Genomic DNA, 25,229 nt, shown 5'->3' with positions numbered 1-25,229 from the left:
TCAGCACTTTGGGAGGGCAAGGGGGGAGGATCTCTTGAGGTCAGGAGCTGAAGGTTACACTCCAGCCTGGGTGACAGAGTGAGACCCTGTCTCTTAAAAAAAAAATAAAATCTTCATGATTCGATCTTGGCAGGTTTTGTGTATCTCGAAATTTGCCCATTTCTGTCCACAGTATCCTTACAACTCTTATAATTCAGTTGTATTGTCCCTACTTTCATTTCTGATTTTAGCAATTTGAGAATTCTCTTTTGTTCTTAGTTAGTCTAGCTAAAGGTTGTCAATTTGGTTGACCTTTGTGAAGAAACAACTTTTGGTTTCATTGATTTCCTTTATTGTTTTTCCATATTTTATTTATCTCTGCTCTAATCTTTATTACTATTTGCTTCCCTCTGCTGGCTCTGCATTTTGTTTGCTCTTCTTTTTTTAGTTCCTTAATGTGTAAAGTTTGGTCAGTGGATTGAGAACTTTGTCTTCTTTAACGTAAGCATTTACAGCTGTAAATTCCTCTCTTACCAGTGCTTTTGCTGCATCTCACAAGTTTTGGTATGCTGTGTTACTGTTTCATGGGGCTCAGATATTTTCTAACTTCCCTTGTGATTTCTTTTTTGACCCACTGGTTGTTTAAGAATGTCTTCTTTAACTTCCACATATTTTTAAATTTTCCAGTTTTCCCTTTGCTACTGATTTCTAGTTTCATTCCATTATGATGGGAAAATAATACTTTGTATGATTTTAATCTTTTTAAGTTGACTGAGACTTGTCTTGTGGTCTAACATATGGTCTATCCTTGAGAATGCCTTAGCCTTTTTTTTCTTTTGGGCACACTGTGGTCTGGCCACCCTACTCCACCCCACATGCCAGCAATAAAGCTGTGCCCTGGCAGGAAGGTGGCCTGCCAGAGCTGAAGGGCCCTGGAGAGCCTTGAGCCCAGCCACCTATCATCTTACAGGTAAGAAAACTGAAGGGCCACAGGTTGGCATCCAAGACTGCACAGGAGCCTGTGGGCCACACACACGGAACCATTGCAAGTTCTCACCTGAGAGTCTCCCTGTGGCATCGGTAACAGTCACATGGAAACAAAACCCTCCACCCCAGGCCGATTCAAATGTTTACTGAGGCCAGACAGGGTGGCTCATGCCTTTAATCCTAGCATTCCGGGAGGCCGAGGCAGGATTGCCTTAGGCCAGGAGTTCGAGACCAGCCTGAGCATGAGTGAGGGGTGGGGAACCTGTGGCCTCAAGGCTACATGTAGCCCTCCAGATCCCCGAGTGCAGCCCCTCAACCAAATCCAAACTTCATAAAACAAGTCCCTTTATTAAAAGGATTTGTTCTCCAAATCAAGGATCCAGAAAGGCCACATGTGGGCCCAAGGCCGCAGGTTCTCTACCCCGGCCAGGCCTATCTAAAAAAATTAGCTGGGTGTAGTAGCATGTGCCTGTAGTCCCAGCCACCTGGGAGGCTGAGGCAGGAGGATCATTTGAGCCCAGGAGTTTGAGGTAGCAGTGAGCTGTGATGACGCCCCTACACTGTAGCCTGGGTGACAGAGTGAGGCTCTGTCTCAAAAAAAAAAAAAAAAAAAAAAAGTTTCTACTCCTCTAGAACCAGTTCCAGCACCAAAATCAGTCTGATCCAACCAGAGAAGCAGAACCAGTGGGGCACACATACTTAGAGACTGCAAAGAACTGACTTTAGTGACGGTGGCGGGCAGGCCGTCCGGTGGGACGGCTATGCACAGGCAGGATTTCCACCTGGCAGAGAAGCAGAGAAGCCTTCGCTCTGCTCTTTAGGCCTCTGAGTGATCACGCTGGGTCCACGCAGATTACCTGGGATAATCTTACTCACTTAGTCACCTGAGTATGGGCTTTAGTCACATCTACAAAATGCCTTCGCCCAACATCTAGATTAGCGTCTGACTGAATAACCGGGGACTGCAGCCTAGCCAAGGTGACACAGCCAAAGACTGCCCCATCTGCCGCAGCCACGCCGCAGGCTCAGGCCCTCGGGGTCAGCCCTCACCCGCTCTCCACTGGCACACCAACTCCACGCTCGGGACTGGGGTGTCCCACCTGTCTAACATCAAATCTACCTGCACAAGCAGCGCGTGGGTGTCTTTTAAAAACTGAGGTAAAATTCACATAATATAAAATGAAACATTTTAAATTATACAAATCAGTGGCATTTAGTACATTCAAAATGTTTATCATTTTTATCTAGTCCCCAAACATTTCCAATACGCTTGGAGGACACCTTGTACCCATTAAGCAGTCACCCCCCACTCCACCTTCCCCACGCCCAAGGCATTTGAAAACCAGTCTGGACAATGACTTATCAGGTACCACTTGGACATGGTGAACCTGCCGTGCCCGCTCACCCACCGGGGCAGAGGTGTCCCTCCACCCGAAGGCAGGCGGGGGTGAAGACAGCTACTCTTTCAGGATGGTTGGGCTGTAGTTGGGTTTGACAGCTTCAGCAAGCTCCCGGGCGTACATCTCATACCTGCCCGTCATCTGAAAGCAAAACACAGACGCACTTTAGAAGTTCTCATTTTATAAATGTCCCTCACCACATGCCACCGTATCTTGCCACTGGAGGGCAGCCTCGGGACAGGAATGTGTCAAGAAGGCTGGTTGACAGGAAGAGTTCAGACTGTAACATAGAGGAACCCGTGTGACCTCTCAGCACTGATTCTGGTGCTGTGGCGAAGTTCACAGGTGACTCACACAGCCCAGCCTCGCCTGCTGTGACCTCTGTGACCTGTCTACCCAGGTGTGGTCTGTCCTGAAGCAGGGAGGAGGGATGTTCCCCATGGTCCTGCAGATCCCAAGAAGAGCAAACGATGGTCACCAACCAGGAGGGGAGAAGGCTCAGATTTGAACGGAGGTCTCCTGGCTGGGTCTGGAGGTCTGTCTACTCCATGTGGCATGTCATCGTGGACACAGATGGAGGCTGGGCAGGGGGCACACCTTCCCTCCCTCCTTCCAAAGGCCTTGACATGAGCTCATGCCCACCCATCACCACAGCTGGGAAAGCCCCTGCTTCTAAGAAGCGTCTAATGAGAAAACTCTGTTCACTGCCTCTGGTGATACTTGTTAAAAGAGTTGGCTGGTGCTCTTGGCTCTGACCTCTGGCTTGGATGGAATCTTGCATTCATCTGAGCTGCTCAGGAAGAGAGACAGGTCAGACTTTCTCATGGACAACACCTCATTTGTCTGGCAAGGACCTGACGGTGTGGGACGTGCCCAAGGACCTACACACTCAGGAAAACAGGTTGGCAAGGCCTAGAGCCCATGTCTGGCAAGACTGGAAGTCCTGGGGTCCTCCTAGTCACAAGGGGCAATCATTCAGTTATAACAATGCAACATTTATTTGCATGTATGACTTGCTTATAAATGGGTGCCAAGTTGGTGGAAATACTGCTGGACACTAATACAGCAAACCCCAAAGCCATGAACCCCCTTCTGGGGGGAGGGGGTCCTAGGCTAGGAGGGCAGGCACCCACACTCCTCTTAGACTGCTGCGGTCACAGGGCACTAGGTCTCAAAGGCAGCATGGGCCCTCCGAGGGGAACACTAGGCCTGGGAGCAGAAGGAGTTGCTTCCTGACTGAGCAAGGCGGCGGCACAGCCAGGCCTAGATTCCATTTCTCTGCATGACCCATTTCCCACTGTTGTCAAGGCCTGGACCATAGAGCCTGGCTGCAGGCAGAACCAGACACATACATTTATCTTGTGATAAGTGTAGATGCCTGGAAAGGAAAAAGGATTAAATAAGCCAGTCCACTCTATTCTCTGGACAAATGAAATTGAGATTAATTTGTTTGAAGGCGCCCAGAATCTAAATCAGATGAGAGGAGGATTTACTGCAGCCTGCTGCTTGGGCATCATTTGACTCCATGGTTCCTCCCCAGGAGCCAGCAGTGAGGCAGAGACCTGTCCCCCTGCTCAACCCAGGGCCCTTGGGTGGGGAGCTGGCAGCTCATGCCGCTAAGGGCAAACCGAGCAGCGGTGGTCCCCAGCCCAGAGAGCAGGATGGAGGCCAAAGCAGAGGAGCAGGGGAACAGCAGGGGACCTGGGGACCCACCTTGAAGTTCCAGACATCATTCATCTGCCGGCAGAGGTTGAGGTTGAGCTCGGCAACCAGCAGCCCATCCCGGTTACGGGACAGCCCAGGGGTCCGGCTGCCGTCAGGGGCCGCCACGTAGCTCGAGCCATAAAAATAGCCAAAGTCACGGTGAGCTTTAAAGGAGCAAAGTAAAGCATTTGTGAGCTTTTAAAAAAAAATTTTATTACTTATTTTTTTAGTAACGGGGTCTCATGTCACCCAGGCTGGAGTGTAGTGGTGTAAGAATAGCTCACTACAGCCTCGAACTCCTGGGCTCAAATGATCCGCCTGCCTCAGCCTTCCAAGTAGCTGGAACTACAAGTGCGCAACGCCACACCTGGCTAATTTTTAAATTTTCTGTAGAGACGGGGTCTCACTATGTTGCCCAGGCTGGTCACATTCGTGTGCTTGTACAGAGGCACTGTGGGCTCTGCAGAGGGACAGGCACAGCGAGGCACACCCAGGACAAGGCGTCCTCACCACTCTCCCCAGTGTCTGCCAGATGCTGAGGCCAAAGCCCTGTCCTGCTCCTCAGGCCTGAAGGCCCAGCAGGTTGCTTCAAAGGTCCCCTCCTCAACTTACTCTCCTCTGCCCCTGGGAAAATTTCTAAATGTCACCCTTGTAGAGGTGTTGGCCCCCAACATCAGCTACCCATAGCCCCAGGGAGTCACATGACTCTGGGAGGGTCTTCCTGTGTGGCCCCACAGGTGAGCTGGAGGCTCTGCTCTCGCTTGCCTTGCCAGCCGTGTCACCCTCACCCTCCCTCCATGCCTCGGTGCCCTCAACAGTCAGGGAGGGCTCAAGGCTCCCCACAGGTGAGTAAGGAGCAGGTGGGGCTGGGCCTAGTACAGCCCCGGACACAGCAGGCGCCCAGTGGATGCCCATTTCCCTGCCTCTTCTGCACCTGTCAGCAGGTAGCTAACTGGGGTTGGAGATCCCGAAAGTTGGGGAGGCCTCAAGTGGGGGCATCTGGGACCTTTTCAGGAAGTGTTTTCCTGTAAAAGTCCCGCTCAGCCCCTTCTGGCCTCCCAGGGGACACCCCTGAGTTAGTCCAGATACCCCCTTGCTGAGGGGAGCGACCCCTCCCTCCTGCATCTTTGGCCAGAGATACGGGACCTGGGGGTGTGGGGCTCCCAGCAGAGGCCAGTGGTGTGTGCCCTCAGATCAAAACAAGCTGTGGACTCTGGAAAACCCAAGGCAATCCACACCGACGCTCTGGGCATTTCTTTGGGTTGAGGGTGGGATAACGACAAAGGAAAGGAGAGAGAGGGGTCTACAGGCTGGATGACAGCCCCTCCCTCTTTCAGGGAGCTCATGAAGGGCTCCCCCACGTCTTCCTGGTCCATCTCCACACCAGTTCCGGGGGAGGGATGGAGTTCGATCTGATCCCCAAGCCCAGGACTGCCTATGCACACCCCGGCCACACTCAGACGTCCACACCCCAGGCAATGAAGCAGAGAGGAGTCAGCGCCACCTCCCAGGTGCCAGGTGTGTGACATGCTCTGTGGGGCAGACCCTGTCTCAAGGAAGCCGACGGAGAAGGGAGACCGAGGCCCACTCCTCAGTTGCAACCACCATGGAAATTCACAGAACATACCTTTCTTTCTGTCCCCAGAGGTAAACTCATTCGGGAAGTGCTCCTGTGAAATAAGACGAAGATAAGAGGAACCTATAGGTGGCACCATCACTACAGTCATCCCAGATCACTTGGCCAGACCCTGCATAGGCCTCCGCTGAGGTGGAGTTAGCTCAGAAACGGTTAAAGTGAGATGGAATGGTCTGTACTCACTCAGCAATCAACAAGTGCTTATTAAATGTCCACCCAGCACTGGGCGGCAGGTGGGGAATTTGACAAGCAAGGTAAAGACCCGCACTTTGTCTCTGGGGAGTTTATAATCTGGAGAAGAGAAAGACACTGGGTGCAGACTGGTTCCAGGGCCGTGGAAGGCATCTGAGGCTGGCCCGCCTGCAGTAACAAAACCCCAGCCTGGGGTCTGCGAAGGCAGTGAGTGGGTGGTGGGTCCACACACTGCGTTCAGTATCTTCCCCAAAGCCTAATGGGAACCTACATCAACCTGCGATGGGCTTCCACAGGCTAATTAACATGCCGAGTTTCTTTATGTTGCCACAAATCAGATCGACTTAGCTTGGAAACCTTGGTTATTTCAGACTGACTAGAAGCTCTGATTAGAGTTTGACATCTGATTAATAAGATAAGGCAGAGGATTATTATTAAACAAATGCATTGTGTTTGGAAGTCACAGTTGTTCCCTGTTTGGGGTCAAGGGGAAAAATAAGAAACCACCACCACATCAAAGAGCCTTTCAAAATGGTTTCAGCTAAAAGCAAAAACAGGAAAAAAAATAGGAGGACATAATGATATCTTTAAAAATAAGAGACCAAGACAGTTTCCCCCCCTTTTGGGGTCCCTAGGATTTGTGGCATGTGCCCAGAGAGAACAGGGAGAAGAGGTATAACCTGTCCCCACCAGGGCCACCAGACGGCGGCTCCTCTCCTTGGCCAGACCTCGAGGACTTACCACACCCACACGGTTGATGGCACAGGTGAAGCAGTGATTGGCAATGGCTGCGTTTCTGGCCTCGATAGGCCACAGAGACTCGCTGTAAGAGAGGAACAAGAGCAACCAGGTTGCCAACTTTCTGGCCAGACTTGGTGGATGCTCAGCCCTGAGCTGCAGCCTGACTGCTGGCTTTCCTGGGCCTGCAGTGGGGACAGCCAGTGGGGCACCTGTGGGTCACCCCAAACCTGCAAGCAGGCTGGCTTGTCCTCCGCACCTTGCCTGAGCCCGAGCAGCCTGCTGGGGAGGACCTGCTGCAGGCAGAAGCCACGTGGCTGTTTGTGGTCTGCTGGAAGAGTGGGACAGCCCTGGATCAACTCCTCGCCCTGAGCCTCGATTTCCTTTTCTGACACGTCCTCAGAGGAAGACCGTGAAGACTCAATGGCCATGCAGATGAAGCTCCACGTGGCAGAAGTTCCATAACCGCTGCTTCTCACCTCCTTTCCGTCTCCTGGGAACCCACCTTTCAGGCCAGGCAGACCCTGTCCTGGTAAACGGCAGAAGGGAGCTGAGGGTCCAGCAGGCTTGTACAAGGCCTGTGAGGGCTGAGCATGGGCTCTAACTCTCCACCCCGACTTTCCTACTCTGCTGTGCTGCCTTGCAAAGCAGATGCCAACCGGGGAAATTTCAGGCTGAGTAAACAAGGCACTTAGGTTAATGGATGGAGGGTCAGATTCTGCAGCAGGGTCACCTCCTCCGAGCCTGCCCGTTTCCCAGTGCCTTCCCATTTTCTTCTTACGAACCCCTAGTCTCTGAGCAGGGGCTCCCTGGTTCTCTTACTGGCAAGGCAGAGGCACCCCACGGGCTCGGCTGAAGTCTGGGCCCTCCTCAGTCCAGCTCCCGAAAAGGGAGGGTGTGGTGGGAGACCCGGCCCTTCTCCAGCCCCACTAAGATGCCCCACGGAATCCTGGGCCTTGTCACGAACTATCTCTTGTCTGAGAAACATCACTAAGGCCCTAGATCGACAGGGTAATGCCCACTGCGAAATGCTGAGTGACTGGAAGCAAAATGCCCCAGAATCTTCCTTCCTGGCAGTGTGCACTTGGTTTAAACCAGGGAGTAGGTGGAGGGGGTGGGTGCTTGTCACAAGCCTAATTCTCAGGAGGATTCATGAGTCTGGGAAAAAAAAAAATCACAGGCTTGATTGAGGGGACTCATTTCGCTGCTTTTTCTTCCCCCAGCTGCTAAGCCAAGCTGACAAAACTTTTCAGAAGGGATTTTTACAGAAACACACCAGTAAATGACATTTTCAGGAATTAAATAGACCAAATCGTTTTAGGGCGATTGCCATAAAACATCTTCCTTGTGATTCTCCAGGGAGGTGTTCTGTGTAGGACTCAAACCCACAGCTGGCGATAAAATTTATGCTCTCAAAACAACCAAGGGAAAGGAAGTCGGGGTTCGTGAGAGCCCAGTGTGTGGAGGAATCGTGGAGAGTCTGAGAGGGGAACGGGGATGTATGCCATATTCCCAGTGAAGAGTACACAAACCCCTAACCATGATCACAGTGGGAAAGCGAAATGCAGCCAGGGGACAGGACAGCGACTGTCCCATTAATGTACATACATGGCAGAGATCTCTGGCCACTCAGCCTGCAAGGGACACATCCTGCGATTGTCAGGATGAGACAATCAGTCCAAAAGCACTTGAACTCTATTGTGTGCTTAGAACTATGGGACGTAAAAATGACCCATAGCATGCGTGCACACGTGTGTATGTGTGTCTGTCTCTGATACAGAGGGCAGAAGACGGTTCTGGAAGTTGTGATCTGATGCTTGTGTGCAGCTGGTAGGATTTGCCCAGCATTGTGCTTCAAAAAAACTTATCAATTCCACAAATAATCATTTATGATTTTAAGAAAGTCACCCAGAATCCTACCTTTCTAATAAATAACTTGTTGCCATTTTCTCACACTCCATAATCATCCTTCTCCACAGGTAAAAAATCTTTTCAGAGTTCTGACCACAGCCTGGATACATCTTTTTCTTGCTCAGACTTCTGTCATGATGTTGCATTACCTCCATAATGGCTTTATTTTTTATTGTTTTGGAGACAGAGTCTTGCTCTGTCACCCAGGCTAGAGTGCAGTGGCATCATCATAGCTTACTGCAGCCTCAAACTCCTGGGCTCAAGTGATCCTCCTGCCTCAGCCTCTTGAGTAGCTGGGACTACAAGCGTGTGTCATCACACCAGGCTAATTTTTGTATTTTTTGTAGAGACGGGGTCTCACTCTTGCTCGGGCTGGTCTCAAACTCCTGGGCTCAACCGATCCTCCCACCTCGGCCTCCCAGAGTACTAGGATTACATGCGTGAGCCACTGCACCCCGGCCTATAATGACTCTTTTTAGTGGCTGTACAACAACCCTTGGAAGAGACAGGCTGCAATGTACTCAGCCCAACGTAACACAGCCCCTGCTGCCACCTTTTCTCCTATCGTAAATAACGTTGCCACGAACACCTTTCCATTAATGTGCATCAGCTTTCCCTCCTCTTTTTGAACTCTTCCTCAGGCTATAGTTTTAGGAGTATCAAGATCTGGTCAAAGGGTGTGAGCATTTTAGGAGCTCAGGAAACACACTGCTTTACAAATGCTGTTAAAGTTTTTACTGCCAGCCTCATTACACCCTGGAAAGCCAAGGTTTGTGTGATTCTTGGCTGAGGAAGGAAAATCAATCATTTTTAATAAGCCTAATAGGCTGCTGAAGACATAAGCAGTTATGTGCATATTGCACTGGGATGCTTCTGTTTGCTTAACTGGGGCTAATAAAAAAAAAACCCAAGATAGTCGAGTCGAGAGGGACTCTGCACACACAAAGCAGGTGGCTGAGTGCTTTGCCTGTGGTGCCCAGGGGATGGGCTTCAGGTTCTTCTAGGGACCCCTGTGGGGAGATGGGGTTCACCAAATGTCTTAAACATAGCTGGCAGGAGGGGGCTGCTCTACGGGGTGGCCCCAAGGTTGTGCCCAGGCCAGGTGACTGGATGATCAGTAATTATCCCACCCACAACTGCCAATGGATGCTGTCACGGATGACCAAGCCACCATGTGTCTCCAGTATGTTCTCTGAGGGGAGATCAAGGCCTGATTTTCCTCTTCTACCCAACAGCACCCCTCCTGATCACGGCCCAGACCTCCCGGTGAACGGACAGGACAGTGGACCCGAGGTAAGAGACTGGGGTTTGTGGCTGGGTAAGGGATCTGGCTGTGCAAACTCTGAATGCAGAGCTGTCACTCTTGAGAAGGAGGCACCATTCTAAAAAGAAAAGGTAAAGTGAACGATCCATCTGACTTTAGAAGAAACCCGACTGAAATTTAGTCGGGAGTGAGGACAAGAGAGACAGGTGTGAGTTGGCAGAGCTGCCCACCAGAACTCCCCCTGCACACCCCTGCCCTGCTGGGACACTGGCAACTGAGGCCACAGAGAGTGAAACCCAGCACCTCCTGCTCCAGGAATCAATCCTGCTTTGGAGGAAGTGAGTTGGGAGAAAAATATTTGCACATAAATTCCTAGAGCTATTACTTGTAATGATGCAAACCTGGAAAGCACCCAAAGGCTCAGCTGCTGGGGAAGAGGAGCAGCAGCGCAGTCACGCAGGCCCAGCTCAGCTCGCCGGCCGCACTTACTGAATGAGGGGCCCCGGGGGCCTGCCCAGGAGCTCGCAGGCTGCCAGTGCACCCCCTCCCTGGCTCTGCCTTGACCAGAGCAGTTCTATCTACTTAGGGGTGAGGCTAACACCGAAAGACTTGCTGTTGTTAGGTGTTTAAAAAGAAAACACTTCGCTGGTTAAAAAGAAGTTTCCTTGACTGATACCTTAAGGATCCTCTTGGCTCTGACTCCTCATCTGCTCTTTCTCTCGCCCAAACGTCTGCCCCCCTCATGCAGGACACTGCAGACTTGAGGACTGAGAACCTGCAGTTCCCCGTCCAGGGGCTAACGCTGGCCACCCACCTAGTATTCTCCAGGCCCTTGGATGTGAGGCTTTTTGAATCCTGACCACTGCAGGGGAGGGTGGAGGCTGTTACATATTTTCATCTCAGAGTTCAGTATCATAGCTAAGGTTGGTGTTTTACAGTACAGTGGCTCTTCTGGGAGGCAGGCGGTTGTTAATTGTCATCTTGAGAATTCTTTTCACTGGAAACCTGGTCAAATGAACAATATACAACCCCGGGGCTTAGCTCTGTTAGATATCCTGGTGGCTGTGCCTGCTGGCTGCAGTTTATCAAAACCACCTCTGAGCCCTGCTGCCTGGCCTTGGGCCTGAGATGGCTGGGCCCCAGGGAACCCCCTCGACCCTGCCCACCAAGTGACCTGAGCGCTCCGATGGTGGCCGAGGGGTTGAAGATGATCTCGGCCCCATTGATGCTGTACATGAGCCAGTTGAGGGGGTGGTGCCGCCCGTAGCATATGTTCACAGCGATCCTTCCGAATGGCGTCTGGAACACGGGGTGGCCCAGGTTCCCCTCCATGTAGTAAGTTGACTGAAAAATAAAGGGCTATATAGTCATGCCTCAAACCTATAAAATTTCCCTTTCGTTAGTCTTGGCAGAAAAAATGAAATATCACCAGTAGTCCAAAAGTAACACTCTTGAATGTGACTCTACTGTAAGTTCAAGACTTTCAGTGTGTTAAAAACAATAAATAACCCCAGACACAATAACAAGTCAACCCCAAGGGGAAATCGCCAGGGCTTAAGCACTTACCCACAATCTCCTTTGTGACATATCAAAAAAATCCCCAAAGCAACCTTCCACACTATTTCAAGGACAAACTCTACTGAGGTTTCCAGCATGGTACAACTACAAGGCTCAGGTTTGGTCGATGACTGGTCAATGCCCTCATCAAGCCACACGTTCTTATCTAGAATGTTGGCGCTGAAGGGACCCGGAACTCACCCAGAACAACCCTCCTTCTGCTCAGAGGAGAAAACTGCCTCCCGAGTGGGCGTGTGACTTGCCCAGCTGATTAAGGCCAAGTCTGCGAGTGGAACCCACACTCTGAAAGTGCTCTTTTTCCACAAAGCACATTGGGTACCCCACTTGGGGTTAGGACATCCTCGTAGGGCAGGCAGACTGGACCCTGAATTCCTACCCCTGCCTCTCTACCTGCCCCCTCGCGGTGGGGTGCTGGCTTTGGGACAGAACTGAGGGAGGCTAGAGGGTGAGCCGGGGTCCCAAACAGATCTGCTCCTGGAGCCTTGCACCCACTAATTTCAAAATTGTCCAGGGTCAAGCAGTAACCAGGATGTGTGCACATGGTGGACACCAGAGCAGATCCTGCTGCAGTGGGACAGGCCCTGCACTATCTGCAGGGAGCTAAAGATTAATCCCAGGGTAAACAGGTGAGGGGTACATCTTCCTGCCCCCACCTCTGGCTGTTACTGAGAAACACTGGGTTCTTCTTTCTTCCCAGGGAACCTCACCTAGCCCTGCAGACTGTTTCTTATCCGCCTGACCAGCCTGAGAGTGGCCGGGGTGCCCACGATTGAGGACATAGGTCAGAGGACTGGGGATACCACATCCTGAACAACTGCATTAATTGCAAATCAAGTTGATTTAATATCTTAGGCATTAGGTGGAGTTCATTTCCCTCCTTCAAACATCCACCCCCCCATCTTACCCACCCATGGATTGGCATTAACCAATCAGAACAGCCCCTCTGACTTATGCCCTGATGATGGGCACAAGAAGCCGCACGTAAATGCACTCATACCCGGACATGCACATCATGCACACTCACCCACTGTCACCTGACACACACACACGGCCCACTCAAACCCCATGTGAGCCACAGACAAGGAATGCTCCAAACAAGGACTAGACCGTGGCAGCTAGGAGCTCAGACCGTGAAAGGGGCCGCAGGAACCACTTCATGCTTGAGCACTATTTATTTTGGTTTGAATGTATATAATGCTTACTTCAAAGATATTTCAGGAAGCCAAATCAGGTTACGTATATGCACACACATGCACGCACACACGCACACACACACAGTGTTAAAGGTGCCTGGGACTCACCCGAGAGTCCCACCTGAATCCTGTCCGCCCGTGTGATGTAGGGCAGTGTCAGGAGACCCTCTGAGTACTGTGGCTACACTGTGCTCCAGTGAGCATGCGTGACGTGGAGCACGCTCCCACACAGATTCTGCTTCACCCACAGAAAGGCCCGCAGAGATGTGCGCACAGAGGGCTGAGTGAGGCGGGCTGGCCATCTGATGGGTGGCTCACCTCGTTGAAGTCACCCACTCTGGGGATGTGGTTCTTCCTGGTCTTTCCCAGGACTGCTCCAGAATTGGAGATCACCACGGCTGTGTTCCACAGAACATCCCCATGCTCTCCGTCTCGTTCTAGGATGGGGGACACCACCACCATATCATGCTTCTTTGCCAGCTGGAGAAACGATGAATATAGCAAGTCTCACTTTCAACCAATTGTTGCAGTGTTTTTTTATTGGAAAAGAATTCAATGATCCTACTAAATAGTTAGGCTGGGGTCAGAGCTATCACTCGGATTTGTTGTTTGGAATATTAAATACCGTGTTGCCCTAATGCTCAAGCTTAGCTAAATAAGAATATTCACTGTCTTTGTGCACAGCTGGTGTGATTATAAAATGGTGCACCTGCTCTAGAAAAGCATAGGGAGCTTCCTCAGAAAGTTAACCACAGAATTACTATATGATCTGGCAATCCTAATTCTGGGTATATATCCAAAACAATTGAAAACAGAATCTCAAAAGATCTTTGTACCCTCACGTTCATAGCAGCATTATTCACAATAGCCAAGAGATGGAAGCAACCCAAATGTCCACTGACAGATGAATGGATCAACCAAATGTGGTATATACATACAATGGAATATTATTCATCCTTGGAAAGGAAGGAAATCCTGGCACATGCTACAACATAGATGAACCTTGGGGACCTGATGCTATTAACAAATGAAATAAGCCAGTCAGAAAAAGACAAAAACTGTATGATTCTGACTAGGTGCAGTGGCTCACGCCTGTTATCCTAACACCCTGGGAGGCCGAGGCGGGATGATCGCTTGAGCTCAGGAGTTCAAGACCAGCCTGAGCAAGAGCAAGACCCTGTCTCTATTAAAAATAGAAAAATTAGCCGGGTGTGGTAGTATAAGCCTGTAGTCTCAGCTACTCAGGAGGCTGAGGCAGGAGGATCGTTTGAGCCCAGGAGTTTGAGGTTGCTGTGAGCTACAATTGATGCCAAAGCACTCCACCCAGGGTGACAGAGCGAGACTCTGTCTCAACACACACAAACAAACAAACAAAAAAAAAACCCCTAAAACCAATTTGATTCCACTTATATAAGGTACCTAGAGTAGTCACATTCACAGAAACAGAAAGTAGAATGGTGGTTGCCAGGGGCTGGGGGAATGGGAAACTATTGTTTAACAGGTATAGAGTCTCAGACTTGTAAGATGCAAAAGTTGTGAAGATCTATTGCACAACAATGTGAATATACTTTATATTACTGAACTGTATGCTTAAAAATGGTTAAGAAGGTAAATTTTATATGCTTTTTACCACAGTAAAAAAAAAAGAATAATCAGTCAGGCACAGTGGCTCACGTCTATAATCCCAGCACTTTCAGAGGCTGAGGCAAAAAGATCACCTGAGACCAGGAGTTTAAGCCCAGCCTGGGCAACATAGCAAGACCCTGTCTCAAAAAAAAAATAATAATCATACTTTTCATCTATACCCTCCATAAAGCTCTTTGATACCAAATTCCTTTTGTCTCAAATAAGGACATCAGGACCTGGTGACCACTAGGAGCAGCAGCCCCAGCTGGTCATCTGTTCTCAACTCTAATTAGCCCATCATTACCTCTGGCCTTAATGACAGGAGAGAGAGAAACGCACACTCAGAAGGCAACGCTAGGAGCCACGCTAAGGGTGGCCTCAGGCCCCAGTCTGCATCGGGACAGACAAGGTGTCCCCCAGCACCAGCTCCCATCACATCCCTCCTCCAGCCCTGGTTCAGGCTTTACCTGCAGAAGCCCCTAACGAGTCCCCTCCTCTTGTCCCCATGGCAAGGATCAACAACCGGGTGAATGAGGGAATTTTTTCTCTATAGCCTGAGAACAACGAGGGTTGGAATCACAGCTCAGTACTGATTAAGTAACCATGATTATAGCTCTGCCCCAAGCCCCCTAAGTATATGTATATAGTCTGAATACAGAGAAAAGAGTCTTTTGTTAGAGGTAAGAATAAGGATAAATTATCATTTGCCATCTCTTGGGATGTTATGGGTTTTTCTGATAACAGTTTTATTAACATGTAATTCACATAGCATAAAATTCACTCTTTTTAAAAAAACAAGTCAAGTGCAGTAGTGAGAAGGGGGAAAGGGTAGAACAAGGAGTCACTCATTTAAAGCATGCACTTCAGTGGGTTTTAGTATATTCTCAGAGTTGTGCAACTATCACCACAATCTAATTTTAGAACATTTTCATCACCCTGAACGGAAACCTTGTACCCATTAGCAGTCACTTCCCTTCTCCCCTCACCCCCAGCCCCTGGCAACCACGAATCTGCTTTCTGTCTCCATGGATTTGCCTATTCTGGACAGTTCATATAAGCGCAATCATACAACATGTATTATGAGGTTTTAATGAAAAAAATCAAAACTAATTTCTACACTGATGAGACAGGCCATGCACTGAAGCTTCTGTGAGCCAAGCAAGCTGCAACAGAGTAGGCAGAGCCCTGGACCAGGAGTCCATGCATTCCAGCTCTGCCACTCACAAGGTATGGAACTTACCATAGAAGGTACCTCCAAATCACCCTCCCTAGGCTGCAGTTTCCTCGCTTGAAAAACCACTAAAGGCCCTCTGCCTCTGAAACTTTAATTTTTTTTATTTTTATATTTTTAAATTTTAGTAGAGATCGGGTCTTGCTCTTGCTCAGGCTGGTCTCAAACTCCTGAGCTCAAACGATCCGCCCGCCTCGGCCTCTCAGAGTGCTAGGATTACAGGCATGAGACACCATGCCCGGCCTGAAACTTTAAAATTGTAAGTAAAAGTACACTTTAAAAGGGGGCAAATGGGCCTGGCACAGTGGCTCATGCCTGTAATCCTAGCACTCTGGGAGGCCGAGACTGGCGGATCGTTTGAGCTCAGGAGTTCGAGACCAGCCTGAGCAAGAGCGAGACCCCGTCTCTACTAAAAAAAAAAAAAAAATAGAAATGATCTAGACAACTAAAAATATATAGAAAAAAAAATTAGCCAGGCATGGTGGCGCATGCCCGTAGTCCCAGCTACTTGGGAGGCTGAGGCAGGAGGATTGCTTGAGCCCAGGAGTTTGAGGTTGCTGTGAGCTAGGCTGATGCCATGGCACTCTAGCCTGGGCAACAGAGTAAGACTCTGTCTCAAAAAAAAAAAAAATAAATAAATAAAAAATAAATAAATAAAAGGGGGCAAATACTCTTATCTAATCTTATCTGGTAAAACAAGCACCAAATGGGTGCATTTTCCATGGTGAAGGGCCACACCTGACAGCTGTGGCTGTGCTCGGTGATCCGTGCACATATTTGGCAGCTGTTGCCAGAGGAGCAGTTAATGTCCTACCTTCTGACAGAATCTGGTGGTGGGCCCGTCCTCTGCTGGCTCGGCAAATTCTGTCCAAGGAAGCTTCTCTCTCGTACAGAAGGCAAAGGGCATAGCTGTATAAAGGAAAAAGGTCAGAATCATATCCAACATGCATGGCCTCTGAGGGGCTCTGCAATCTGCAGCAGGAAATCACCGCAAGAGAATATGCTGACAAGGGAGGATCACTTGAGGCCAGGAGTTCGAGACTAGCCTGGACAACATAGTGAAACCCATCACTAAAAAAAAAAAAAAAAAAAAAAGGGAAAAAAAAGTAGCTGGATATGGTGATGGTGCCTATAGTCCCAGCTACTTGGGAGGCTGAGGCAGGAGGAAAGCTTAAACCCAGGAGTGCTGCAGTGAGCTATGATAGTGTCACTGCATTCTAGCCGGGGTGAGAGAGCAAGACCCCATTTCTAAATAAATTAAAATAAATAGATAAAAAAAGAACATGGCCCCAGGAGTACCATAGCCTGGCTTCTGAGTCTTGCCCCTGGCTGTGGGTGTTGGGCAGACTCTACCCTCTGGGCTTCATGGCAAAACAAGGGGCTGGGCCAAATGTCTTTCCTACAGTGTTAAAAACAATTGTAGAAAGGATCTGAACAGGTATTTGCACACCCAGGTTCATGGCAGCATTATTCACAACAGCCGAAAGGTGGAAGCAGTCCAAGTGTCTCATCAACAAATGAATGCATAGACAAAATGTGGTATGTATGTGTATATTCAGCCCCCTTAAAAAGGAAGGAAATTCTGACACATGCTTACATGGGTAAACCCTGAAGAACATGCTAAGTGAAAAAAGACAGACATTAAACAACAAATACTATAGGATTCCAGTTATATGAGGTTCTTAGACTAGTTAAATTCATAGAGACAGAAAGTAAAATGATGGTTTGCCAGGGGCTGGGGCAGGACAGAAAGGGGAGTTACTGTTTAATGGGTAGAGAGGTCCAATCTGGCTGGGCAAGGTGGCTCACACCTGTAATTCTAGCCCTCTGGGAGGCAGAGGCAGGAGGATCACTTGAGGTCAGCAGTTCAAGACCAGCCTGAGCAGGAATGAGACCCCATCTCTACTAAAAATAGAAAAAGGAGCTGAATGTGGTGGCTCACATCTATAGTTGCAGCTACTAGGGAGGCTGAGGCAGGAGAATTGCTTGAGCCCAGGAGTTTGAGGTTGCTGTAACACCACAGCACTTTAGCCCAAGTGATAGAGCAAAACTCCGTCTCAAGAAAAAAAAAAAAAAAAAAGAGGTCCAATCTGGAATGATAAGTTCTAGAGATGGATGGTGGTGATGATTGTACAACAACGTGAATGTACTAGATGCCACAGACTGCACACTTAAAAATGGTGAAAATGGTAAATTTTGTGTTATGTACATTTTACCACAATAAAATTTAAAGAGTTTCCAATTAGCAGATCTCACACTGCTGGCCAATCTGCAGGTTGGTGGAGCTCCTGTGACTGGGGAAACTACCAGAGAGCCACTAAGGATGGTGCCGGGACCCTTACTGTGTCACCACAGACACTCTCCTCCTCCCAGGGACAGGGAAGCTTCTTTAGAAATAAGAAAAGCCACCCACTTAATGACCCCACAAGAACTTCGGGAACCACTGGACAGGATTTAACTTCAAGGATAAATGCCATTATTCTTGTGATCTTTGGCTAGACACCACCAGGGGCTAATTTAATAGGAAATTTCCTTAGCCAGGCATGGTGGCGCATGCCTATAATCCCAGCTACCTGGGAGGCTGAGGCGGGAGGATTGCTTGAGCCCAGGAGTTGGAGACCAGCCTGGTCAACACAGTAAGACCTCGCCTCCAAAAATAAATAAAAATAAAAATAAAATAAAATAAAGATATTCTTAATTCAACCTGAGAAAGCTGATTTTAAAAAAGGAAATTTCATTAAACTCATTAGTTTTTGTTTGCTTTTTTTTTCTAAATAGTGCTAATAACACATGTAGTGACAGCTCAGAGATGTCTGTCATCTCCATGCACACGAGGTTCAAAACGGCATTTTCCTGTGCAGGGGAGGGAGGGGACTGCACTGGGGGTGGGCACCAGGACCTCTGGCTGTGTGTGTCTGGCACTGTGTGTAATGCTGCTCTACAGCTCAGCTGCAGCTACACTTGGGGCATCTGCACCACCTGGAGTTATCTTCAGTATCTGCCAGTCTGCTGGTGTGAACTGGTGTCTCACGTGATTAAAGGTTTCCCTGTTCACCAGGGAGGTTGAGCACCCTGTCACATGTCCTCTAGCCATTCTGGATTCATCCCCCTCACTTTCTTGTTCATACCCTTCACCCATTTCCTACTGGGCTATTTCCAACTGGGCTGTGTTGCTTCTTCCTCGTGGTGTGGAGTATAAATTCCTTGTCTGGACCAATTCTGTATACTCTTTAGATCTCTTGCCTTACAATAACCCAAGTCCTCTTCTTTTGGAGAGAATAGCCTAGTGGAAGTTTCCAGATGTGTGCTATTGTTCCGCAGGCTCTGAACTGACTTTGGAGGAGGGTTTGCAGGAAGCTGCATGATGCGACTGGACAGTGTTTAACTGGCCTCGGCAAGGGGTTTGTGGCCTGTTTAGGAATAACAACTGTAGCCAACATCTCCCAGATGCCACTCACATGCTGAGCTTGGTGTGACCCTCCTGTTTCACAGAAAAGAAGCCTCAGCCTCTCAATTCCCTCCAGTCCCAGGAAGCCTAGTCCTAAGAGTATGCCAGAGTGAATATACCACCAATGGCACCATCGCCACCTTGGCTGCCCATGTGGGCAGCAGGCACTGCCAGCAACAGTCTCAGGGGCCTTCGTGCCAGGCTCAAGCCTCCCCAGCCTTGCCTTCCATGAAGAGAGATGAACTATTTTAAGGAAGTCAACAGAAAAGCTATTGAAAACAAAAATGTTCCTTAATGGCCATTAATTCTCAGCTTTCAGAGCATTAGGAATGAGTCAAGTGACCCCAGAGAATAAACGGCTGTTTCTCCTATTCACACAAGCATGCTCACATAAACAAACTTTCGAAAGAAGGATAGGGAATGGAGGTTGGGTGAGGCTGGCTGCAAAGCCCCAACTATAGTTCTCAAACCAGAGGGGAAGGGGCTCTGCACTCACTGACCAACACCCTGCCCTCAGGAACTGCCAGCCTAGACCAAAGTAAGTGAATTATACCCTGGTACAGCCACACAGCCGGCAAGACAGAGTGCTCAGCCCTGCATGGGGGAGTCCCCAGGGCCCCACGAAGGAGGGGGTGTCTGTGCTGGGCCTTGATGGATGAGAGGAAGTTCCAGATGCAACAAAGGGAAGAAGTCAGTTAAACCATCCAGTACATACTTTTCAGTACCTATCAAGCACCAGGGATTGCTCTTGCCACTAAAGATAAAACAGGGGTGGGGATGGGAAAAACAAACCAACAAATACAAGCACTGGCCTCAGGGAGCTTATGGTCTAATGGAGATGGCAGACAAATCAAGAGTCGCACCAATAAGAGTAAAAGTGCAAATGCAACAAAAAATAGGAAAATGACATGGACTTCTGGGTACAGATACAGGACGGACACAGACACATGCTTTTTCCTGAAACCTCACCAGCATGGCAAGATAAGGGATGTTCAAAGGTATAACCCTACAAAGATGGGGCACCGAGAAAGGGGACAATAGCACCAGAACAGCAGGGGCTGGAAAGCAGAGGGACGCAGATACATATCTTAGCAGATCAAAGAAAAGTGAGTCCCGCCAGCAGTCGAGAAGGCGGGGAAGCACACCACTCTCCATCGTGACCCCCTCAGGAGCTCGGAACCAGAGGCACAGGGCACCTCTGAGGCTGGGAAGTGGTGAGGAGTGATAAACAAGGGCTGGATACAAGTATGCTTAAGAAGCAGTTAGAAGCCCAGGTCCTTCCTCCATTCCAAGAGGCCGGGACTTGCCCCTTCTATCCCAGCAGGAGGCTAGAGGCTCATTGTCCAGATACGGGTCAGCAGAAGCTCTCTGGTCTTGGGGAAGCCAAGACAGATAGAGGTAAGTGAAGTGTCAGAACAGAGAGACTGAGTAAACATCAGCATGGTGGACCCTTGTCCTCTTCCCCTTCTTGGCAACAGAGAAGAAGAATCTCCTCTGGGGAATCTGACCAGTCTGAAAAGACCCGGAGATATTAACATTGGGATTACCTGGGAATTACCACTAAACCAGATTATCCTATAATGGAGCTCAGTGGGTGAGTCCCTTCCACAAACTCAGAGTTTGCAATCAGCTTTTTAATCCCCAATTCCTAAAACATAAAATCAGAGGGGAAAAAAAAAAAGGAGATCAATTTGGAGTAAGTAGGGACCATGCAGGGAGAATATAAATTACTCAATATTAATATCCTTAGAAATAAGAAAAGATATTGCAACCATGATGCAAGAACAAGATGTAATAAAACAGAAACTTTCAGACCAAAAGAACTCTTGTAAATTCAAAATATGATAGCAGAAATGAAAGACCAAATAGAAGGGTTGAATGACCAATTGAATCAAATCTACCAGTAAATTGAGCAAAAAGACCAAGAGATAAAAACTAGGAGGAAATACATAAGAAAATTAAGGAACTAGAGTTCCTTACATCCTAATAAGAGTTCCAACATCCTAATAATGGGACTATTAAGAAGAGAAAGGAAAAAAAAAAGAAAAAAAAAAACTAATGAAATAATACAAGAAAATTTCCTAGATCTGTAGGACCCAAGTTTCTAGACTGAAAGAACCCACCAAGTGCCTTGAATAATGGATTTAAATAGATACACACAATGGGACATCATTATGAAATTGCACAGTATTAGTGAAAAAGAGAAGACCCTATAATCTTCCAGAGAAAAATAAACAAGTCATAGACAATGGGTTATAATTCAAAATGGCTTTGACTAGTCAATAATACCCAAAGCTAGAAGACAATGGAACAATGTGTTCAAACTTCTGAAGGAAAGTGATTTCTAACCTAAAATTTGATACCCAAACTATCAAACAAATTGTAGAAGAAATATATTTTCAGATAGGCAAGGTCTCAAAGTTTGTCATATATATATATATTTATATATATATATATTTTTGACATAGAGTCTCATTCTGTTGCCCAGATAGAGTGCAGTGGTATCTTCATAGCTCACCACAACCTTAAACTCCTGGCCTCAAGCAATCCTCCTGTCTCAGCCTCCTGAGTAGCTGGGACTACAGATGCACACCATGACTCCTGGCTAATTTTTCCGTTTTTGGTAGAGATGGGGTCTCACTCTTGCTCAGGCTGGGCTTGAACTCCTGACCTCAAGTATCCTCCAGCCTCCGCCTCCCAGAGTGCTGGGATTACAGGCAAGAGCCACCAAGCTTGGCCCCCTCCTATGTGCTCTTTCTCAGGGAACGACTTGTTTTGAGAGCCTCCAGCTAAACGGGGGCTCCAGTACCAGAGCGGCCGGCAACCTTGCTCTCAAGGGAAATGAAGGGGAGCTGGACTTGCGTTCACAGCGTGCCTTTCACGGGATACTTCTTGTACCTGGAGGATGGCCCGATGCCCAGTTGTCTGACTTGTGACCAGGGGTCCCTCACATGGGAAACTTATTTATCCTTGTAGATCCCCTTTTGGCTCATCTGACCCATGTCCAGTTTATGCCTAACCACTGCTCTGGAGCTGCAAGCCCAACCTGTGTTCTCCCTGGTATCCTGGGGAAAACACAGCCGGGGGAAGCCCCTGGTTCTTCTGATGAAAGGTACAAATTCAACATACTACCACAATAGGAAGTAAGTTCAAAGATTTTTACTTACAGATCCTGGGTAGGGAGGGCACAATGAGTTGGGAGGGGACTCCTCTGTCCCTCGGTCACATGAGGCAAAAATGAAGAATTAAGCAGAGAGAGAAAAATGCATGGCAACTAGCAGTATATATAAGGGAAGACAGTGTGGTCACTTTAAGTTAGCAGGCAAACGCCTGGGTTGTCCATTTAAAGGAAGTGGCAGGAAAGCGGGGAGCCCAGTCTACTAGACAGGAGAGATGCTTCTCTGTTCGAATCTCTGGCCACCAGCTCGAGCCATTTGAGTATGATGTAGAACTGGACACTGTGTCAAGGGTGACTGAGCCCCAAGTCTGGGATGAGAAAGTTAAACTTGTATTCAACATAGATGCCTAGGCGACATAAAATTATAAGAATCCACTACACTTTTTTACCCACATGAGGGTGTAAACCAAGAAAGAGGAAGATGTGGGAATGGAGAAATACAAGAGCAAGGCAAAGGGACTCCTGCGGGACTCTCCAGGATGATGGCAAGGCGAGATGCCAGGATGACAACCGTGTGACCAGCAGAGGGGGCACCCAGTCCAGACCAGAGCAGTCAGGAGGCTCTGGGGCAGACACCTGCAAAGAGGTGAGACTGCTAGACGGTGTCTGAAACACACGACAGGGGTTTAGGAACTGGTAGAATGGGGCTGAACTTGTGGTAAAATGTAGAAAACAAGGCAAACTCCAGGGAAAACAGAAAATTATTCAGGAAAAGAAATCAAAGTTGACAAAATGGCTTGGCAGAGAACAGGTGGGGGGACGGAACAGGAAGGGCACGTGCATGTAGAGGGCCAGGAGGAGGCGAAGGGACCATACTGACTTCTTCCTCAGGGGGACGTCGACAGGTGAGGAGAAACTGAAAAATTGGCAAGTAGCAACACTAACAAAAGGTAAATTCAAAAGGAACCAGTTAAGTGTTGAAAGTAGCTGCCTCTGGGGAGAATAGCTGTGTTTTTGGTAACAGACCTTGTAGACCCCATCTGACTAAACCACGAGCATGCATAACTCTGATAAAAATAAAAAGTAACGCAGAGCAAAGGTACAGGGGCTGGGTGTGCTGGCTCACACCTGTAATCCCAGCACTTTGGGAGGCTGAGGCAGGAGGATGGCTTGAGGCCAAGAGATTGAGGTTACAGTGAGCGGTGATCACACCATTGCACTCCAGCCTGGATGGCAGAGCGAGAACCTGTCTCTAAATAAAAAAAATAAGAAGAAAAATTAAACAAAAAAAAAGGTACATGGTACCAGGAATGTTCTCATAGGGAGGCCGGCTCTGGGCTGTCTGGTGGTGAAGAAAGGCCAGAGTGGAGGGCACAGGACATCAGCTGCAGGGAATTACAAAAGTCGGGAGAGAAATCCTGGTAGCTGGGACCCAGCAGTGACAGAGAGGTGGGGAGGAGTGAGTGGATTCAGAATGATTCGGGAGGGAGAATTGACAGGAACAGACAACAGACTGGGAGGCCGGGGGCCCTGGGTTCCTGGTGATGTTGACAGAGAACCTTTCTAAGGCCGAGAAAACAAAGGAGATTTTTTAGACAATCTGACAGCAGACACTCTTGGCAACATGGAGATAACACACGACTGTATGAAGGCGGCAGAGAAAGGGCCACAAAAGAGACTTACTCCACGCTTCCTGGAAACAGATGATGTTGACTCTGCACGCTGCAGCCACCTCTACGATGGCCTCTATGCGTTTGTGAAGGGCAGCGACCTGACGATTTAGAAAGAAAGGATTAAATTCTGCTTAATTCAACAAGAAAAATTAAAGAAATTAAAAAAAAATTTTTTAAATCAAGGATTAAAATCCATTTAGTTCTATTGGTAATGTAATTTTTACGATCTCATCACAATGTACATGGAAAAAGAAACCCCCACCTGGCCAGGTGGGAGAAGATGAGTAGGGTAGGGAGGTTCCAATATTTGGTTCTCTTGTCAGGTCCTATACCTGCAAGAGAAGGTGGAAGTGCAGAGGCTCACAGACACTGGGATGCTGCCTCGGTTTCCTCACCTGGTGCTGGGGAAACCACCACTTGCTCTGCAGGGTTGCTGAGAGGTGTGAACGAGGACAGTGCTTGCTTACCGTAAGCAGGGTCTGCACACACAAACAACCCCTGGGTCAGTTGCTCCCTCAGCCTGGGACACAGTCTACTCTCGACAGTCCTGCCGTCAAGGCACTGGACGAGCCTTGTCCTGTTAGTTCTATTGTGTCCATCTATTTCTTGTTTTTTTTTAAAGGTAGTGTCTCACTCTGTCAACCAGGTTGGAGTACAGGAGCACGATCATAGCTCATTGTAGCCTCAAACTCCTGGGACCAAGCCATCCTTCTGTCTCAGCCTCCCAACTAGTTAGGACTACAGGTGCAAGCCACCACACCCAGCTTTTTCTATTTCTTGTAGAGATGCGGTCTTGCTATGTTGCTCAGGCTGGCCTCACACTCCTGGGTTCAAATGATCTTGCTGCCTCAGCCTCCCAAACGCCTAGTATTACAGGCGTGAGCCACCATATCTGACTACTGTTTGCATCTTATCATGGGACACCTCACCTTTCTGGCTCTTTTAAATCCCCTTGCTTTGGTGTATGCTGTGCCCTCAGCCAGGAATGTGTTTCCCTCCCCACCATCCAGTCTTCCTGGAGCTGTTATCAGTGTCACATGTCGCCTGTAAGCCTCTGCAGACTCTCCAGCTGTGGGCCAAGTGTCGAGGTAGCCCTGGTCTTTGGTAGCCCCCCGGCAAGGCTGTTCCCACTGTGTGCCACTGTTCTTCCAGTCTGTCACTCCCAGGACCCCACAGGCTCCTTAGGGGCAGGAAGAAGGCATCCTCATTGTTTTCTTGTCCTCAGCAGGATGCCTGGCTCCCAAGGGGACACTGAGAAGTGTTTGTTTGAAGAAAGACCAAAGGCACCAGGCTGAACACCCAGAAGCACAACTCTTTCCAATGATCTTAGCGTCCCCCCCTGAAAGGCTGTGCACGCCAGGGCTCCATGGATACCTGGTGATGGTGCCAGCCACGTGAACACACATTTGCTGGCACTGGCAATACGCAGGGCATACTTCTGTGTGCAGTAGGGGTGAAGAAAACATCACTGGCCCTGCGACTTGACAATATGGGGAAACCTCCACAAACAGTGAGTCCAGAGACAAAAAGTAAACCAAGAACCAGACCTCC

The 25,229-nt window shown here is 48.7% G+C and overlaps 1 protein-coding gene across 1 annotated transcript in view; it reads right to left on the bottom strand.

The window, feature by feature from the left end:
• Positions 1 to 2,136: 2,136 nt before the first annotated feature.
• UPB1 (beta-ureidopropionase 1) overlaps positions 2,137 to 25,229 on the bottom strand; it is a 31,635-nt gene continuing 8,542 nt past the window's right edge. The window contains exons 3-10 of the mRNA XM_045534218.1: positions 23,689 to 23,776; positions 16,254 to 16,348; positions 12,901 to 13,062; positions 10,986 to 11,155; positions 6,640 to 6,721; positions 5,698 to 5,740; positions 4,080 to 4,234; positions 2,137 to 2,507 (exon numbers count right to left, since the gene is read on the bottom strand). Of these exons, the coding sequence (XP_045390174.1) occupies positions 2,424 to 2,507; positions 4,080 to 4,234; positions 5,698 to 5,740; positions 6,640 to 6,721; positions 10,986 to 11,155; positions 12,901 to 13,062; positions 16,254 to 16,348; positions 23,689 to 23,776 (879 nt within the window). The 3' untranslated portion in view covers positions 2,137 to 2,423. The remainder of the gene's footprint in view (positions 2,508 to 4,079; positions 4,235 to 5,697; positions 5,741 to 6,639; positions 6,722 to 10,985; positions 11,156 to 12,900; positions 13,063 to 16,253; positions 16,349 to 23,688; positions 23,777 to 25,229) is intronic.

This window comes from Lemur catta, chromosome 21 (assembly GCF_020740605.2).
Source record: "Lemur catta isolate mLemCat1 chromosome 21, mLemCat1.pri, whole genome shotgun sequence".
NCBI lineage: Eukaryota > Metazoa > Chordata > Mammalia > Primates > Lemuridae > Lemur > Lemur catta.
Note: the sequence above shows the minus strand (reverse complement) of the source record. Positions and strands in the feature narration are given on the sequence as shown.